The following is a 21236-nucleotide window of genomic DNA, read 5'->3' on the forward strand; positions in this document are numbered from 1 at the left end:
TTTGATTATTATATTTGAGATAATTTATTTTATTATTTATATCACAATAATGGAATAGGTTATTACGTATATATAGTGCTGGTAGGATAAGTTATTCAGATTAGCTAATTCTTGGATAACTAATCACGAAATAACTTTTTTCTGATCAAACATGAGTTATCCCATGTATATGGTGGGATAAGTTATTTCAGGATAGCTAAGTTCAGGTTAACTAATTCTCGAATATTTTGTTTTCAACCATATAACGTATGAAATTTTTTTTAGCAAAAGTTGTCAAGCTCGTAAGCCTATAAAACTAACTCAAAGAAAAGAAAATTGTTCAAACTTTATAAAATTTCACCTATCTCATTAATCACCAAGATCAAAATTTTCACTTCGGACTACCAACTCATTCTCTAACTAATTAGTATCATGCTTTTGCTCATTCTAATACCTCCTTTTATGCCTGAATAATGTCCCATTGATTGAAAAATAAACTTGTGATATCTTTGTGTAAATTTGGGTAATCCTACCATTTCTTCTTTATAGAAGTAATGTTAATAATTTTTTTTATATAATGCGTAATTTAAATTTAATCAGAATTGATTCGAATATCAGGAAAAAAGAAAAGCAGTGTAGCTATGGGCGTCTTCTCTTGTTTGAGACGAAGCCGACATTGGTCTTTACTGTGACAGCTCACTCACTTGCCTTATATTTTGTTTTCCTTCAAATACCCCCCCATCAACCTAAACCGACTAGTTTTAACAATATTTTACACCACACCGCCTTCCTCCCCTCTTTCTCTTCAAATCTCAGCTACTCCTTTTTCACTTTCTTTAAGTGCCTAACCTACATTCAAACCTCATATTTTCAACTACTACTACTATACTATCTACTACAACAAGAACAACTCCAATCTTTCTTTCTTTATTGTTATTCTGCATCTGCTGACAGAATGAATAAACAAGAAATGCTCAAGTCTCAGGTATGATGACTAATTTCTGTTCGCATTTACTGTTCATATGCAAGTTTCATATTGTCAAGACTCAATTGTTATGCTTGTTGTACTCTTGTATTTTGGTATCTTCAAGTGCGTTTTGTTGGGGTTAAGTAGGCAGCTTAACTATCTAGTCATTTCTTGAAACATTTTTTCTGTTTTCTGTTACCTTATGATATCTTTTTTTCTTGTAGACTTGTGTACTTAAAGTGAACATACACTGTGATGGCTGTAAACAGAAGGTGAAAAAGAAATTGCAGAAGATTGAAGGTAATTTACTTCTCCATATGTTAAATTAGAGTTCTTTAAATATGGCATATTCTCATGCTTTGGGCCCTAGATTAGATGTCTCTGTTTTTCTAAATTTTTTTTTTTAATTATTATTACAGGTGTTTACACAGTGAAGATAGATTCAGACCAAAGCAAAGTAACAGTGACAGGAAATGTTGATCCAGCAACGCTGATAAAGAAGCTAGTGAAATCAGGGAAACATGCAGAGCTATGGGGAGGAGGACAAAAGGGAGGTTCTAATTTCAATATGATGAACAATCAGTTCATGAACATGCAAATGGACAACTTTAAAGGTGGAAAAGACAACAAATCTCAAAAGGGTGGTGGTGGTGGTGGAAATAAGGAACCACCAAAGGGGAACGCCCAACAGTTTCTTCAGATGATGCAGAATCTCAAAGGGTCAAAGGATAATTTCAAGATGCCTAATAATCCAAATCCCAAGGATCAAAAATCTGTGAAGTTCAATCTGCCTGAGGATGAATTTGATGATGAATCTGACGACTTCGATGATGAATCTGATGATTATGATGATGAATCTGATGAAGAATTTGGTGCCCCTCCACCTTCTAAAATGATGGGGGGTGGACCTCATGGGCTTAACGCTATGATGATGAAAGGTGGGCCTATGGGTAATAATGGTGGAAATGGCAAGAAAGGTGGAGTTGAAATCCCAGTACAAATGAAGGGTATGGCTGGAAATCATCATGATGGTGGCAAAAACAATAATAATGGAGGAGGAAAACAGGGGAAAGGAGGGAACCAGAATCAAAATGTTGGTAAAAATGGTGGTAAAGGCAACAATAATGGAAGTTTTGGTGCAGCAGTACCACCTCAGAAAGGAGGAGGGGGAGGGAAGATGGATGGAGGTCTAATGATGAACAGTCTGCAACAAGGAGGGCCACATGGTATGATGAGTATGGGTCAAAAAAGTGGAGGTCCAATGGGTAATCACCCAATGGCTCATATGTCGGCAGCTCAAGGACTACCCGCCGGTGGTCCTGGCGGTTACCCGGGGATGGGTCAAGGAGGCAGCAACCCTTATAGCCAACAACAACAACAGTATATGGCACAAATGATGATGAACCAACAGCGGCCTGCCGGATATGACATGTACGGAGCCCATCCAAACATGTACGGTGCCCATCCGATGATGTACGCCCGGCAACATCCATCCGTGAGTTACGGGCCACCGCCACCTATGGGTGCTCCGGTGCATGATAATTTCACTCATATGTTCAGCGATGAGAATACAGGCAGCTGTAGTATTATGTAAATTGTTCTTTTTTTTTTTTGATATAAAAGGTGTGTACTTTGTCTTGGTCTTTAGCTTATTATGAACTAATCAGGGACTATGCTTTTGTCTTCAGAAAAGCAAATTGTAAGAATTTTGCTTTTGCTATTACTACTACTATTTAACAATTTTGTTAAACTAAATTCATATCTAGTAGCTTTGATTTAAGATCCTAATCGAAGGTTTTATGAAATTGACTATGTTCATGTTTATTTGATCCCAAAAACAGTTTTGGAAGTAATAAAATTAAGTCATATTTTAGTCTTGGAAATTGGAAAGGAATCACTTGGAAAGCAATATTGTTGTTTGATTTAAACTATGGCTGAACTTGAAGCTTAGGCAATGGAATCTGCTTTTTGGTGAAGTTTCACTATGTTGGTTAGCTAAGAAGTTTTGGTTAATTCTTCTCGTAGAAAATGAAGATACAGGTCCATAGAAAGGAAAAGAAACAAACAAAAAAAAAAAAACCACATGAAGTATGAAAAAACAATTCCAATTTTTCTAATATATTTTTTTTAAAGTAGCTAGTGGTAAGATATTTTTATAGTTAGTAGTGGTAGTGTTGACTAATTGGATAACTATCACATTAATATTTATAGGGCAGGAGGGTGAATATATAATAGATCTGGCAAAAAGCTTTAATTACATTCATGTGCACTTATATAAAATTATATTGGTGTCGTAATTCTGGAGTTAGGTCAAAACTAATTAATCAAATTTACGACATACTAGTACATAAGTTTTGACCAAACACGTGAGTTCTGGAATCCTGTGTTATGAATATTTAAAAAAAGGAAGATTTGCATATATTTACTCTTGTGAAAATCAGAATTCATCAATCCAAGAAGTAATGTCTAGATCTTTGTAGTTATAAATTAATGAAAGGAAAATTGCAATTTGGTTGTTAAATTTAAAAATTGAATATTCTCCTTTGTCTTTGTGATAATTAATGAAAACACATGCTATCTTTGTTATTATATTTACGAGAAAAGACATTGAAGTTGTCTCAAATTTTCATAAAGACAGCTTAACTTTGTGACTGTCCTGCTATTTCATTAAATAATTTTGAACAGATATTATTATAACATTTTCGATCAGCTCCAAATTTTAAGAAGCAAGTGAACAGATATTATTATAATAATTTTATTAATTCCTTTGTTAAAAAGAATTCTTCAAAATTTTACAAACAAATGTGAACAGTTTCAAAAAAAATATTAACTGCAAAGTTAATATGAAAAATTTTCATATTAGTAAGATAATTAAGTAATATTAAACGGAGAGAGTAACTAAACAATTAAATATTCACAGACCAAACGGCAGATATTGATCAATATAGAGAAAAGACATAAAGTCACCACTGAAATTGTCTCGAATTTTTTTAAAGACACCTACACTTTGCAACCATCCTATTAACCCGCTAAACAATTTTGAAAAGATATAATTACATCATTTTTCGTCCATCTGACATAGAGAGTGGTGTGCACTCTCTCAAAGAGAGTCACTCTCTCAAAGAGAGTGAGCAGTCTAAAATAACTAATATAATTTTATTTTTATAAATGTTTTATTATAAAATATATTTTCTTATTATTTTAACTCTTTTTCCTTTTTATTTGTTCTCTTTCTTTCTTTTTTTTTTTCAAAAATTCATAGTGATCTCCATTCATTGAAACTTTTTACTTTCAATGTTAGCATTTTTACCACAAATAAAAATGAAAAAGAGTTAAAATAATAAGAAAATATATTTTATAATAAAACATTTATAAAAATAAAATTATATTAGTTATTTTAGACTGCTCACTCTCTTTGAGAGAGTGCACACCACTCTCTATGTCAGATGGACGAAAAATGATGTAATTATATCTTTTCAAAATTGTTTAGCGGGTTAATAGGATGGTTGCAAAGTGTAGGTGTCTTTAAAAAAATTCGAGACAATTTCAGTGGTGACTTTATGTCTTTTCTCTATATTGATCAATATCTGCCGTTTGGTCTGTGAATATTTAATTGTTTAGTTACTCTCTCCGTTTATTATTACTTAATTATCTTACTAATATGAAAATTTTTCATATTAACTTTGCAGTTAATATTTTTTTTGAAACTGTTCACATTTGTTTGTAAAATTTTGAAGAATTCTTTTTAACAAAGGAATTAATAAAATTATTTTTTATTTATCATTTTTTAAATATCTCATTAAAGAGGAAAATGATCAACTAAAATGAGACGTATTACAAATGTGCTCTTCTAAATTTCAACAAATGGAGGAATTAAAGCTTGTTTGTGTCTGTGTTGGGTAATGGGTTCATTTTCATTGTTATTGGGCCTGAAATGCGCTTTAAATTACATAAGCCCATTACCACACTTTTTTCTATCCATTATTCTTGTGTAAAATTGTATATAATAGCAAACTAATAACCTAAAATAAATAGAGTAGCTAGGGTTTGATTTAATTGTGCTCCATAGACAACGTTCTCAAAAAATTGTCAGGCGCCACTCTCCTCCAATCTCTCGCTCGCTTCCTCACTTTTTATACAAACACAAGTGTATAAAAATTGTTTCTAATTGTATAAAACAGAGAAAATTGTATAAATACATATAATTTTGTTCCCCTCTCTCCCCTCTTCCAGATCTCGCTCGCCACTCTCCCAAATCTCGCTCGCCACCTTAGCCTTTCTCACTTATACAAACAGAAGCGAAAAGTATAAATTGCGTTTCCGTTTGTATAAAGCGTGAGAAAATTGTATACACATGCAAGTACATATAAAGAAAATTGTATACACATGCAAGTACATATATTTTCGTGCTATAGACTTATAATTATACAATAAAAATACTCCCCTGCTTAGTTTCTTTTGCCTTTCTCTCTTTCTCGTTTTATACAATTTTCAAATTGTATCTAATTTCTCTTTTTCTCGTTTTATACAATTCGATTCAATGGTATATTCCTTGTCAAGTCTCTTTTGTCTTTCTCTCTTTCTCATTTTATACAAATTCAAATTGTATATAATCGTTCTATACACTTATAATACAATTCATTTTATACACTTCGTTTTTATACAGTTTTCTGCCCAAGTGTCTTTCTCTATTTTGTTTTATACACTTCGTTTTATACAATTTGCTTCAACTGTATATGTATAGCGAATTATACAGTTTCTATGTTTGTTATGGAGCGCAATTATGCAAACTTTGCTATAGCATATAAATATGAATTTTTTATTTGCTATATGTGAAAGTTACCCCTTTTTTTTCATCCCAAAATAACCGTCACACTAAAAAAAATTTCTTCTTTCAAATTGATTGCGTTCGAGATCTGTGACTTCATTTGTTTGTTCTATTGATTTTTCTTTTTTCACATCCCACAAAGATGATGTTACCCTTATAAGTCAAAATTTGTAAGTATTCTGATACTGTTGGTTATAATAATATTTTTAATTTTTAAGCTATTAATTTTTAATTTATAATGGTAAAAAATATAATTACAAAGTTAATAGGACTAATACATACAGGAGTTATCACAAAACTTTAATCACTAGACAAATATTTGATTTGTGTCAAGAGATCAATATTTGTNATAAAATCAAAATTTAACATTTATATACAATGTAATTTTTTAATAAAGGAAATCTCTCGGCACCCCGTACTCAAGGTCGGTCCACCAGGCAAACAAAATTACCAATATTTGTTTGTATCTCATTACTAACCATTCCATTAAACAATTAGAATTTGAAATAAATATATAATGAGAGATATTTATAACACATAATATAAATATATAGAAATATAGAATATAAAATAGAACTGTAATGAAAAAAAAGAATATTTATCGTTTAATCCGAAATTTCAAATTGAAATTTAAAGATTACTAAATATATTTACAATCAATATTTAATAATATTAGTGATGTAATTGTGATGAACTGAAATTCTATATCGTTATATTCAAAAAATTTATGCAAGTGTTGTTCATGAATTGTTATGTTGAGAATCCTCAAAAAACTATTAGAAGTATGAAAATAACGTTCCGCAAAAGCTATCACAAAAAAAGAAATAAAAAACATATTTAAAAAATTAGGTATATGTCACCAGGTGAAACACGAACAAATGTCATGAAAAGGGATATATTATCAAATAACATCATGACATAATTTATACTTGACCATTCTAAATAAAAGAGGCAAGCTAAAATTCAAACTATTGATTTAAAGCAAAATTTTAGTAAGTAGTTCAAATTTATACAATAAAATTTGTAAATGATTTTGTTTGAATTTATTTATAAAGGTGATATTTGATCCACCCTGCACACATCTCTATCGTTTATATATAAAAAAAACTTATATATCCTAATATATTCGAAAAATTCAAAGTTAATGTAATATTTTAAAATAATTAGTATTCAACACATTTTGGAGCTACGTATCATTCCTTCCAGTTATAACAAATCAAAACACTAATATAGTGCTAGAGTATAAAACATTGCACCTTTCAAATTCTAGTTTTGGATGCAAATGAACTTCATTCCCCTAGCAATCATAATGCTATTGTTGATCTTCAAATTGAAACTGATTCTATCGTAACCATGGAACTCTTGGAGAATATACATCTATCTTACGATTCTAATATTTTTTCCTTGCAAGTCTAACTTTGAAGAAGTCGGGGAATTAAGTGATCCGCCATAACTTCCATCCAGGGAACAAGGTAACAGACATTTTATCCCGATTAGGTTCCAAGCTAACACACAGACCACTAATCCACTTATCACTCCACCAGATGTAGCAAAGAAGAAACTAAAGTCTGAACAAGATGGAGTATCATCAAGTAAACTAGTGGTATGTGTTAAGGGTCCAGCCCATTGATGGGTGGCCCATATATTTTGGGCTTTGTTGACTTCTTCTAGAAGTCTTTGGGAGCTGCTGTTTTCTACTGGGGGTTTTTTGACGTGAAGAGTAGAAAATTTGAGAGATTGTGTGATAGAGAGAGAAGCAGATTTTTGAGAGAGGGTTGGAGTGCAGACTTTCTGGACAGCCTTGACAAAATTTCAGTTTTCCGGAGATCCGACCGTTGGATCGTTCTGAAATTTTCACAGCTGGTTCACAACACATAGCACTACATCTTGACCGTTCAGATCGTCAATCGGAGTTTTTGATCGTCTGTTATTGCTGCTGGCGTAACCTGCGTTTTTCTTGGTGATATTTCCCAATTTCTCTTCTCTTTTGTGTTGGCTCTTATGTATGTTGTTGTTGGTGGGCTGTGACATCCTTGTAGACTGAGTTGGGTGTTTTTACCCTCAATTTGCATAATAAGAGAAGAAGAAGGGTGGACTCCTTCAAGTCCCGTGGTTTTTATCCTTCATACCGAAGGGGTTTTCCACGTATAAATCTTGTGTGTCACTTGCGTATTTATAATTCATATTTGCTTGTGATTCAATTGATGTGTTGCTGATTTGAGCTTGGTTAATATAGTGGTGAATTTCTTTTGGTAAATTGGTGAAGTATATTTGGTTGATTGTCTTGAAGTCGATCCTTGTAGGTGTTGTATCCTACTTGTGTTGTTTTGTGCCTCCCCCTACATTTGGTATCAGAGCTGAGTGTTAAACCATAGACATGGAGCATGGAAATAACTCTATGGTTAAACTGACATCAACCAATTATTCCATTTGGCGTCCGATGATGGAAGATTTGCTATATTGCAAGGATTTGTTTGATCCAATTGATGTGGATAAAACAAAGAAAGATGACCAGCCCACTAAGCCAGAGAAGATGACAGATAAAGAATGGGAAAAGCTGAAGAGAAAGACCTTGGGGACAATCAGACAGTGGATTGATATTAGCATATTCAATCATGTATCCCAGGAGACTGAGCCGCTTGAGCTATGGAGAAAATTGGAGGGTCTTTATGAGAGGAAGACCGCTCATAACAAGGCCTCGTTGATTAAGAGGCTTGTTAATCTCAAGTTGAAGCCAGGGAAGTCTGTTTCTGAGCATCTTAGCGACTTTCAAGATATTATTAACAAGTTGACTGTTATGAAAATTGTCCTTGATGATGAGTTGCAGGCTTTATTCCTCTTGAGTTCTTTGCCAGACAGTTGGGAAACTTTGGTTGTGTCCATCAGCAACTCAGCTCCAGATGGTACGCTTTCATTGGATGTCATCAAAGAGAGCATGTTCAATGAAGAGCTTAGAAGAAAGGAGATGGGTGTTGATATTTCGCAGGCACTTGTGGTAGAGAATAGAGGAAGAAGCAAGAGTAGAGGTCCCAAAGGGCGTGGCAAGTCAAAGTATAGGTCAAAGTCCAAGGATGGGAGAGAACCTACGATATGCCACTATTGTAGCAAGCCTGGCCACATTCAAAAGTTTTGCTACAAGTTGAAAAGAGACCAGCAAAATAAGAAAAATGACCATCATAAAGAGGGTGATGACAAGAATACAGCTGCTACAACTTCTAGTTCTGATGATCGTGTTTCTTTGATATGTGCTATTGGAGAGTGTTGTCATGTTGATAGTTCTGACACTGAATGGCTTATTGATACAGGAGCTTCCTATCATTGTGTTCCTAATAAGGAGTACTTTATTGACTACCGAGCTGGAGATTTTGGTAGTGTGAAGATGGGGAACCAGAGCTCAGCAAGTATTGTTGGCATTGGAGATATTCGAGTCCAAACCAATGTTGGGTGCTATTTGACGTTGAGAGATGTTCGCCACATTCCAGATTTACGCCTCAATTTATTGTCTGCTAACGTACTTGATGAAGACGGTTACAAGCACACTTTTGGTGAGGGTAAATGGAAATTGTCTAAGGGTTCCTTGACTGTTGCTCGTGGCAAGCTTTGTTGCACATTGTATAAGACACATTTGAAAGTGTGTAGTGGTGAGTTGAATGCTATTGAGGAGAAAACTTCTCCTAACTTATGGCACCGAAGATTGGGGCATGTTAGTGAGAAGGGTATAAAGCTGTTGGCCGGTAAGTCTCTTATTCCTGCTGATGTTACTATTTCACTTGACCCTTGTGATCATTGTTTAGCAGGAAAGCAACACAGAGTTTCTTTTCCGAGGACATCTACAAGAAAGAAAGTGAAGTTAGAGTTGGTTTACTCTGATGTGTGTGGTCCCATAGAGGTGGAATCACTTGGTGGTAACAAATACTTTGTTACTTTTATTGATGATGCTACTCGGAGAACTTGGGTTTATATGATGAAGCACAAAAGTGAGGTGTTCGGTATCTTCCAGAAGTTTCATGCAATGGTTGAAAGGGAGACAGATTGCAAACTGAAGCGTCTTCGAACTGATAATGGAGGTGAATACACTTCAAATGAGTTTAAAGCATATTGCTCAAGATATGGCATTCGACATGAGAGAACAGAACCGGGTACCCCACAACACAATGGCGTTGCCGAGAGGATGAACAGAACCATTATTGAGAAAGTGAGATGCATGCTTAGAATGTCCAATCTTCCTAAGTCATTTTGGGGTGAAACAGTTGGAACTGCTGTATATTTGATAAATAGAGCACCATCAGTTCCTTTGGAGTTTGATATTCCCGAGAGAGTTTGGTTTGGGAAAGACCCCTCTTATTCTCACTTGAGGGTGTTTGGATGCAAGGCTTTTATGCATGTGCCGAAGGAACATAGATTGAAGCTTGATTTCAAGACTTCTCCTTGTGTGTTTGTTGGATATGGTGATGAAGAGTTTGGTTACAGACTTTATGATCCAGCAAAGCAAAAAGTTGTGAGAAGTAGAGATGTTGTCTTTTATGAGCACGAGATGGGTTTTCATCTCTTGGGTGCTGATAAGACTTATTATTCTAATTTCTCTCATGATGTTATTGATATGCCCATGCCTCATGTTTCTGCTTCAGATGATCAATTAACAGGTGATGCTCCAGAGGATGGTCATGAAATTGCTCATGAACATGACCATATTGAAGAGGTACAACCTGATGTTGTTGTACCACAACCTGATGATGAAGCTGTAGATGTTCAACATGGAGAGTCTTCTAATCAGGGGGAGAAATCCAGCCCACAGGTAGAAGAGCCAACACTTAGAAAATCGACCAGAGTTCGTCAACCTTCAAGACTTTATCCAAGTTCAGAATACATCCTAATCACTGATGAGGGGGAGCCTGAAAGCCTTCAAGAGGTCTTGTCACATTCAGACAAAGACCATTGGCTCAAGGCTATGCAAGAGGAGATGGATTCTTTGAAGAAGAATGAAACCTATGACTTGGTGAAGCCTCCAAAAGGGAAGAAAGTCTTGAAGAACAGGTGGTTGTTTAAGAACAAGAAAGTTGACAACAAGCTAGTGAAGCGGAAGGCAAGATTAGTGGTGAAGGGATGCCATCAGAAAAAGGGCATCGACTTCGATGAGATTTTTGCACCGGTGGTGAAGATGACTTCCATTCGTATGATTTTGGGACTAGCTGCCTGTTTGAATCTTGAACTTGAACAACTTGATGTTAAAACTGCTTTCTTACATGGTGATTTGCATGAGGAGATTTACATGGAGCAGCCGGAAGGATTTGAAGTTAAGGGAAAAGAGAATTTTGTCTGCAAGTTGAAAAAGAGTCTCTATGGACTCAAGCAAGCACCAAGGCAATGGTATCACAAGTTTGATTCCTTCATGAATAGTAATGAGTACAAGCGGACTACTGCAGATCCTTGTGTGTATTTTAGAAAATTCTCTGAAGGTAACTTCATTATCCTTTGCTTGTATGTTGATGATATGTTGATTGTGGGACAAGATGTTGAGATGATTTGCAGGTTGAAAGAGGATTTGTCAAAGTCCTTTGATATGAAAGATTTGGGTCCTGCGAAGCAAATTCTTGGTATGGAAATTGCTCGTGATAGAAAAGCTGGTAAGCTTTGGTTGTCACAAGAAAAGTATATTGAACGAGTGCTTGAAAGGTTCAATATGAAGAATGCCAAGCCAGTTAATACACCACTTGCAGCCCATTTCAAGTTGAGCAAGCGTTGTTGTCCTACAACCGATAAAGAAAAGGAAAGTATGTCTCATATTCCTTACTCCTCTGCTGTTGGTTCATTGATGTATGCCATGGTGTGTACAAGACCGGATATAGCACATGCTGTTGGATTGGTTAGCAGATACTTGGCAAATCCGAGCAAGGTTCATTGGGAAGCTGTAAAGTGGATCTTAAGATATTTGCGAGGCACATCAAATCTGAGTTTGTGTTTTGGAGGTGGTGAGCCTATTCTTGAGGGATTTACGGATGCTGACATGGCTGGAGATCTTGATAACCGGAAGTCTACCTCGGGTTACTTGTTCAAATTTGCAGGGGGAGCCATTTCATGGCAATCCAAGCTACAGAAGTGTGTAGCGTTGTCTACAACCGAGGCAGAATATATAGCAGCAGTGGAAGCAAGCAAAGAAATGCTTTGGTTAAAGCGTTTCCTTCAAGAGTTAGGTTTGAAGCAAAGCGAGTATGTTGTGTTTTGTGATAGTCAAAGTGCTATGGACTTGAGCAAAAACAGCATGTACCATGCTCGCACAAAGCATATTGATGTGAGATATCATTGGTTGCGTGTTGTCATTGAAGAGCAACTAATGAAGTTGAAGAAGATTCACACCAACAAGAATGGTGCTGATATGTTGACAAAGGTGGTCCCTCGAAGCAAGCTTGAATTTTGTTCCAAGCTTGCAGGTATGTCTTCTTGATGACCTTTTATGTTTGGTCTCCCCGAACTGGGCTGGAGGGGGAGATTGTTAAGGGTCCAGCCCATTGATGGGTGGCCCATATATTTTGGGCCTTGTTGACTCCTTCTAGAAGTCTTTGGCAGCTGATGTTAAGGGGCTGGGGTTTTGTTTTGGACGTGCAGAGAGAGAAAGAGAGAGAGAGGAGATAGAAAAAACAGATTTTGAGAGAGAGGGTTTGAGAGAAGAGTTGCTGGTTTTTTCTGGACAGCGAGACAAAATTTCAGCTTGCAAGAGATCCGACCGTTGGATCGTTCTGAAATTTTCACAGCTGGTTCACAACACATAGCACTACATCTTGACCGTTCAGATCGTCAATCGGAGTTCTTGATCGTCTGTTATTGCAGCTGGCGTAACCTGCGTTTTTTTTGGTGATATTTCCCAATTTCTCTTCTCTTTTGTGTTGGCTCTTATGTATGTTGTTGTTGGTGGGCTGTGACATCCTTGTAGACTGATTTGGGTGTTTTTACCCTCAATTTGCATAATAAGAGAAGAAGAAGGGTGGACTCCTTCAAGTCCCGTGGTTTTTATCCTTCATACCGAAGGGGTTTTCCACGTATAAATCTTGTGTGTCACTTGCGTATTTATAATTCATATTTGCTTGTGATTCAATTGATGTGTTGCTGATTTGAGCTTGGTTAATATAGTGGTGAATTTCTTTTGGTAAATTGGTGAAGTATATTTGGTTGATTGTCTTGAAGTCGATCCTTGTAGGTGTTGTATCCTACTTGTGTTGTTTTGTGACTCCCCCTACAGTATGATCTACATGTAATAAGTTAGCTTGTTTTGTAATATATCTGTAATCGCTAGAACTAATAGTGATAATGTAACGTTAAGTATGTAACTATATAGAAAATATCTCCTTTTGGCAAAAAAACAAAAAACAAAAAGAACTTCATAAACTACCTTTTAAGTCCTAAAAGAGTAAGTTGCATATATTAGCAGGAACGCCATGATTAAGCGCTTAATTAGATACTAATACACAGGTAATAATTCTTTAGGTTTGATAGTTGAACAATTATATCCATACTACCAATTGATTAACACACAAAATAGACTCAATCAAAAATATTTATTATCGCTATCTAATCTACATATTATTATACATGTGTTAAAACTAGCTAGAGAAACAAAAAGGGATATTTTTTTGTGTGTTTTCATGTATGTGACATAAAATTGAAATCAACAACACTCCTTACTTAAAACTAGTACACTTGCATCTTAAGACGAAAATACAAACAAAAGAAACTTAAACTTAAATTACATAGACCTTAAACTATATCACAAGAACATAGATAGGAAATTAAAGTCAATTTTCACTCCATTTAATCAATCGAAAGACGATTTGGAGGTGAAATTGAAGTTAGAACAACTAGTATTACGTGACAGTAACGAAGAGCTTACTCCCAATCTCGACCTGACCAAATCAAACTCAACAAAATTATCTTCCAATTGATGCACCCCTATCACAATTGGAGCCTTTGGATTTTGTCCTCCATCAACAAACGCCAAGCATGACACGCCTGGTCGTGCTTCAACTACTGAATTTGTTCCAACAATAGTCCATGTAACATTTTTGTTCTGCATCACAAAATCAATGTTCGGAACATTTGTGATCGAAGAGACATTGGAATTGAAACATAATCCGAATGGTGATATAGGATTCACTTGAGATATCCCAGAGGATTGGTTGGCGAAAAACTGAGTGAAAGTTGTGAAAATGTTGTGTTCAAGAGCTGTGTAAGGTGCTGTAGTACTAATCATCGCGCCACCTAAGTTTCTAGTCCTTGTTGAGATTAAAGATGAACGGTTCAATGGTACAGGCTTGTTGTTTACGCGAATTGACCTGACTGGGATGAAATATTCACCTTGTGAACCGATGATTATTGGCGTGTAGGTTAAGTTACCTGTTTGTGTACCATTCAATCCACTAGTCCCGAAAAAGATTGCACCATTTCTTTGTGAGGAAGAGGGCAAGCACAAGGAGAATTGACGAGGGAATCCAAAATGAGAGGCAAATTGAATTGGGAGAGAGACTGAACCATGAGCTAATCCAGCTACTCCTTGGACATTATTAGGAAAAGGATCTTGTAACAAAGATGAAGGTGAACAAGCGAAAAGGAAGTGGCGAATAGTAACTACAGGACCATAGTTTGAACCAGATTGAGTAATGGATTGAATTGAGAGAGAATCCTGAGCAACTTCACTGGTTGCAGTTTGGCTAGTTAAAGGATTTGTTGTTGTAACAGCACAAGTGTTGTTATGGCAACCAGGCCTAGGAGTAGTGGAAAAGCATTTGTTGCACGAATGAGAACCAAAGCGAGAACATTGAGTTGACTGACAAAAGGGGGCTAAATAGGTTGATGAGAGGTAATTTTTTTCGCAATTTAACCATAAGAACTTGCCATTCAAATCAATCAGCAACGGGATTGATTGCTGGGGAGTTCTTTTTGTGATGTTGGTTATGTGAAGAGCAGTGGCAGAATCCTTAAAGACTGGCAAAGCAAGGCCGTCAGGTTTGAAGGGAGCACTAGTAACTTGTGATTGTGATAGGTATACAAGATTTGAGACTGCTAAGAATGTAGGAAGAAAGTTGAGGATTGATGATGCCATATTAAGAGAGACTGATGAGAGAACAGACAAGTTGTTATTACCTTCTATGGTGATGAACAAACACATTTTATAGTATGGGAAAGGTCTCTAGTTTATCTTCAGTTATGGATAGAGACAATATTTGAGCTATTTTGTCATTTTTAATGGATGTCAGGCTTGCTTTTGTCTCTCGTTAAATCAATGACGCTAAACAGGGGATCCTGTAAACAAGCTCAGTTTAGCATGTTACAAGTCAATTCCTGAGTATTCGAGGTTTTAAGACATGGTATTTTGATGATAAACTTCACTCTCTTAGTTGCTTTACAAGTGTTTCCGCAAAACCCGTATAGTGTTGTCATTGTTATTTTGTTTGATCCTCCTCAATGACCTCCAACTGATTCATCATAACCTTATCACATCTTCCTTTACTTAACAGTAACAAGTCTCCGTTTCACCTATTACACTTTCTACTGATAAAAATGGCCTGCAGCTGGAAACTTCACTATTAGCTACGTTCCACAAGGTTTTTTTCAGTTTCAACTTCAATCACTTCGTTCCAATATTGTTCATCTCCAACCGGGAAAAGAAAGGGAATAATATGGTGGTTTTAGTCACACAAAACAATCATAATATCAAAGGTCTAAAGTATCAATATTATAATTTGAGGCCGATAAACAGCAATTCTGACATTATCCGGGACAAAATTATCCTAATTCATCTCATTTAAGCACATTTTCCCCTACTTATCAGTGGAGGCTAAAGTTACAGGTAAATTGCACCGAGGAAAAAATTCATCATCTGTATGTCTCTGGCAAGCGGTAACCAGTCATCACAAGTTTGTTCGCAGACATTTTCCCTGTCTTTGGCATAACGTGCCAATGCAATGTTAGGTTAAAAGCTTTACCACGGAGGTTGCTTCCCTACAAACAAGGAATAAGGTAATTGTGAAAATCATGAGATAAAGAAGAAAGCAGAATAAAGCAAAATGCTTCAGAAACTAACCTGATCAACAAACCGATACTTGTTTGTGGTGTGAATCAAAAATTTTGCATGTTCCTTGGTGGGAATAATACCATCCCACAAAGATATCTGCTAGTAAAACAATCAGGTCAGTAGAAGGAATCATACCAAACTCTCATCGGGTAGGAAAACAAAATACAAAACAAATTCTCAAGCAGGTCCTAAAAAATTAATGAGTTGACGTATCCTTGGAGCTTCAAAGCCTGCTCCTCAAATTAGGAGAAGACAGCCCCACGAGGCTTCACTAAGCATACACTCATACTTACAGGAAAATCCTATCACTGACAACAAAGTACAGGACCGTTGATTTACAAGGAGAAGCAAAGGGCAGATATGTTGATACATACTGCTAAGCCTTACTTTCAGTTGCAATACATTTATCAGACAAAGACACGAGCCTCAAATAAGATCTAACTAACAAATGAAATACAAGGAAGATATTAATTATATGCAGTTCTCAACCAATAGAAGATAGACCTGATTCAAAGCGTTCTTTGGAGTTTCATACTCAGCTGCCAAAAATACGAACACCTGCAAAATTTTAACATTATTAGAATTGCACAGTTGCTAGAAGTAACTGTAAAGGTAATCCAACCAACAGAGATCTGACCGATCAATGCCAACATATCTCTTAAAGTGTTCGAAGTTAAAACTACAAAACTTTGAATTCAGAAATCTAGGAAACTTATTGCACGTAGTCTTGTTCTTTTTGAAATATTCCAGTCTCTTGTTACACATGTTAGGTGGCAGAATTTCAATATATGGTATACTGAAGCTGTAAAGACACTCTAAATCCCGTCCTCCAAATTCTCAAGGAAAATAAGAAGGGAGGAAACTAAATAGAACCAGCTTTCTCACAAGCACTGCAACAGGAATAATTTTAAGTTCTTTTAATTTTTACTTAAAAGAAAAGGTGAAAGAGGAAATACTGCATCAAGTCATTGGACTTACTGGGAAAACGTCAACAAATTGTACAAGAAGGCATAGATTTAACTATCTAACACTGGTTTATATAGTCACTAATAGCCTGGTAAATTTGTGTAATACATTCTACCAATTTCCACATCCTGTAATCCACAGTCTTGACCGTGGCATCAACATCTAATATGACCACCTCTCCCCTTCACTCTAGTGAACTCCAGTGTTTCAGAACGGGGATGAAAAGTATACATATATTATGTCTTAGAGATTAGCTTAATTGAGCATAAGATGTATACAGATTGATACATCCACACTTTCATACTTTACATAGAAGAAAATCAGACCCAAGTAATAGGGTTAAAGAGTGAAATCCAAACTATGGTGCAAATAAAATAGACAGTAAACCTGCTTCGTATTCCACGTGAACAATGACTGTAAATCTGCCGATATGTTCAAGGTCAAACTGACCTGCATAAAAGGAAAAGTATACATGATATAGACAAACTTCTTTCATTAAGTTCATATAACCACTCAACCAACAATGGTAACTAGAATGCTTAACAAAAGAGCAGCAACCAAGTTCATGTAGATCAACAAGATAAAGAAAATAAACTGACACCTTAGGGAATATAATGTGCTAGCATATTTTTTTTATGATATTTCAATGATTAAGAGATCTAAAAAAACATAAGATTGTTTTTTTATGCACATAGATCACATAGATTCATGAAAATACTAACAGAAGATTGTTTTTCCTCCAGAGTTTTACTCAAGTTGTCTGCGGTCCTTTCGCTCTAAACCGAACCGAAAAAAGTGGTTCAACATATTAGATGTTGGTTTAACGTATTTAAAACCCGATAGTACATAAAACCAAACCGACCCGACCAATGCACACCCCTAGTAAGCTTAGTTAGCCCACTATTATTGAAGTTAATATTGGAAACTTACTGGCAAATCTAGCATTTAAAATAGACTAAAAAACCAATGGATACTCTAAGAAATTGGGAATTTGTTAATAGTATTACATATGATAGCTTTATCTTTACAATCTGGAACTGCAGATTTAGTTGAATGCCTCAAGGCACTCAAACAATGCAAAAGAAGAAGAAGATCTCGAAGGAGTTAGCCGACTTAGTTCCTTTTTCTGTACAGTAGGACTGTTTTATTTGGTTGTCTTTATCTAATGAATTATGTCCAATTTACTTGTGATTTCATCAAGGAATTCGTTGATTCTCTTCTGTCTGATCCCTGTGAGTTTGAGTGGTGAAGAAAGTCATAACTCGTAACTTTTACTAGTACTTTCAAGAACAATGTGATATCATGGGGGTTTAGATAAAATTAGTTCAAACCTTAACTAACAATTCATGATTATTTAGGTTGATACTCATGCCTAACTAGGAGGATCTCCTAGATTGAAATTGCAAAAAAAATTAGAGAGAGGGTATTATAATGGAGAGAATACAATTGATAGTGCAAAGAATGTTCGTACATATATGCATCAAACTTAGTTATTGAAATTGAACAATGTTATAGTTATATTACCTCAAAACAGAAAATATCAAGATTTTTCCATTCTCAAATGAGAAAGCAGACAAATTTAACCAAGAATGTACATAGATCACATAGATTCCTGATTCCTCAAAGAATCCAGCAATACCCATATTCAAGAATTTGAAATAGAAATTATTAGAAAAAAAGAAGAAAGGTCAACCCATCATAGTTCAACCAGTTTTTGAACCCAATTTACAATCTCACATACCGAATTCAACAAAAATTAATCCGAAACTAAAAACCCAGAAAAACCCTTTATCAAAATCGACAGATACAAGTCTTTCGTCAAAGAAAATACCTCATCGTCCCCATCAGGTTTCTTCTGGAACCAATTGATATTCAACACCTGCAGAAAATCAAGCGATCAAACGCATGGGTCATTTACAAAATTAACAGATCTAATTACAATCGGCAAAGTTAACAAAAGGAAAACATAGATTCAAGTAGGGTTTTTAAGGAGGTAGGTGTACTTGAACTTCAGTTGTAGGAATCGGAGTATTGAAATTGTCGGAGAAAGAAGCTATTCCACACATAAACGCAAGAATGGTGATTGCCAATGTTAACAAAGCATTAGCTCTATACCCAAATGAATGCATCTTTGCTCCCGATTTTCTTCAATTTTTGGTCTTCTCTGAATATGGAAAATGGAAAAAGGGGCTTTTAACGCTTAAGAGTTCAGACTTCAGTCAAATCTTGTTTTTACCTTCTCTCTTTTTTATTTTTGGTCTGAAATTTAATGGTTTTACATGTTTGTGCTGAGTTGTCAATTTATTATTTGATAGAACATGTCAATACTCATCATCTTATATTGGAGTATTTTTTATTAAGAGAAATGACAAATATATGTAAATGCTTCCGTTATATTTTTAGCGGAAATGGGTGAAAAATATCCTTAAATTATTTGAAGTAGCTCAGATATATCCTTAAATTATATTTTGGCTCAAAACTATCCTTTCTGTCAAATTATTGGGTCAAAAGTGCCCTTCTAATTAACGGAAATTGTTAAATGTCATGTGGATGCCACATGGCACCCCAATAGATTTCTATTGCCACATAGACTAAAAGGAAAAGGGTCAAAAGTACCTTTAAACTATCTGAAATAGCTCATATTTACTCTTAAACTATATTTTGGCTCAAAACTACCCTTTCCGTCAAACTATTGTGTCAAAAGTTACCTTCTTATTGGCGAAAGTTGTTAAATTCCACATGTGTCATATTGACTAAATCTCTAAATCTTAATTACTCATTTCCCTCTCATTTCATTATTTTCCAGAAACGATTTCACCCCTTCTTCCTCATTTCGCGGCTAACGTTTCACAGTTTTCTTCGTCACTGGGTTTCAAAGTGGATATTCGTGGTTATAGGTTAGTAAACTTTTTTCTTATTTTATTGTGTTTACAATTACGAAAATCCACTTTGAAACTCAATTCCGAAGAAAGTTATGTAACCTTGGCAGCGAAATGATGGGAAAGTTGTGAAATTCTAACTATCATACTTTGAAATCGTAAAAGTAATAAAATAAGAAAAAATATTTACTAACCTACAACCATGAATATCCACTTTGAAACTCAGCCCTGAAGAAAGCTACGAAGTCTTAGTTGCGAAATTAGGGGAAAGTTGTGAAATTCTAACTATCATGCTTTGAAATCGTAAACATAATAAAATAAGAAAAAATATTTACTAGCCTACAAGCATGAATATCCACTTTGAAACCCAGACACAAAAAAAAGTATGAAACCCTAGCCGCGAAATGAGGGAGAACGGGTGAATATATCATTTCTGATATAATGAAATGAGGGGGAAGTAATTAGGATTTAGGGATTTAGTCTATGTGGCAGTGGAACCTTATTGGCATGCAATGTGGCATTCACATGGCATTTAACAACTTCTGTTGATAAGAAGGGTACTTTTGATACAATAGTTTGACGGGAAGGGTAGTTTTGAGCCGAAATATAGTTTAGGGGTAAATATGAGCTATTTCGGATAGTTTAAGGGTATTTTTGACACTTTCTATTTTGTCTACGTGGCAGTGGAATCCTATTGGCATGCAATGTGGCATCAATATGGTATCCACGTGGCATTTAACAACTTCCGTTAATAAGAAGGGTATTTTTGACCCAATAGTATGACGGGAAGGGTAGTTTTGAGCCGAGATAAAGTTGAAGGGTATATATGAGCTATTTCGAATAATTTAGAGATATTTTTGAGCCTTTTCCGTATTTTTAGACATGAGTGCTTTTACCATTTAAAAACTAAAGTATACATCTCCTTCAATCTAACGAAAAATTAAATAAAAATATATGACGCAATTTTATTCGTCGGTTCGGTATTTAATAAATTTTTATTTGGTATATAAGATTGCGATATGTGTATATCTGATAGTATATAAAATGAATATATGCTCTAATTTTTGAACGATAAGGATAACAATGTCCCAGCAATTGGGGATATCTGCCTCCGGAAAACCAGAAAACCGAATCGAAGTGATTTGGTTCTTCTATTTTTCTGTTCGGTGTTATTTTTTTAAAATTTTGATTCTTATATTCAGTGTTCGATGTAAGGTTTTGAAAACATCGGTGCAACGAAGAAGCGAACTTTGATTTTAAAAAATTTAACTAACAATTAAATCATTCATGAACAAATCAATGTAATAATAAATGTACAGTTCAATAGTTAACTTCAAATATTAATTTTTAAGAGAAACTCAAACATATTTCTACCAAGTACATTATGTAAATGAACCGTCTTCGTACTTGTTTTTCTTGAGAAATAGTTGGAGGCACAATGTTCTTGATAAAGATAAGTATAGTGTTTTAGTTAACACAATAAGTGTTCCACAGTGAGACGCATCATTCCTTAGCATTGTTTTAAATTGAGGAAAGGATCAAAATAGTTCCTCT

At 35.1% G+C, this 21236-nt stretch overlaps 3 protein-coding genes across 3 annotated transcripts; 1 reads left to right on the forward strand and 2 right to left on the reverse strand.

The window, feature by feature from the left end:
• Positions 1-666: 666 nt before the first annotated feature.
• Positions 667-2726, forward strand: LOC107007778 (heavy metal-associated isoprenylated plant protein 32). Its single transcript, XM_015206547.2, has 3 exons — positions 667-964; positions 1171-1246; positions 1366-2726. Exons 1-3 carry the CDS (start codon positions 935-937, stop codon positions 2538-2540), a joined length of 1281 nt encoding a protein of 426 aa, XP_015062033.1. The 5' UTR covers positions 667-934; the 3' UTR covers positions 2541-2726.
• A 10648-nt stretch (positions 2727-13374) lies between these two features.
• On the reverse strand, positions 13375-15368 carry LOC107030375 (basic 7S globulin-like). The gene has a single exon (XM_015231673.2). The coding sequence runs from the start codon at positions 14929-14931 to the stop codon at positions 13582-13584; it is 1350 nt and encodes a 449-aa protein (XP_015087159.2). The 5' UTR covers positions 14932-15368; the 3' UTR covers positions 13375-13581.
• A 103-nt stretch (positions 15369-15471) lies between these two features.
• On the reverse strand, positions 15472-19024 carry LOC107008612 (signal peptidase complex subunit 3B). The gene is made up of 6 exons (XM_015207720.2): positions 18807-19024; positions 18635-18682; positions 17191-17253; positions 16342-16395; positions 15847-15933; positions 15472-15764 (listed from the first exon to the last, which is right to left on the reverse strand). The coding sequence occupies exons 1-6, from the start codon at positions 18930-18932 to the stop codon at positions 15639-15641; spliced, it is 504 nt and encodes a 167-aa protein (XP_015063206.1). The 5' UTR covers positions 18933-19024; the 3' UTR covers positions 15472-15638.
• Positions 19025-21236: the final 2212 nt, after the last annotated feature.

The sequence above is a fragment of the Solanum pennellii genome, chromosome 1 (genome assembly GCF_001406875.1).
Source record: "Solanum pennellii chromosome 1, SPENNV200".
Taxonomy (NCBI): domain Eukaryota; kingdom Viridiplantae; phylum Streptophyta; class Magnoliopsida; order Solanales; family Solanaceae; genus Solanum; species Solanum pennellii.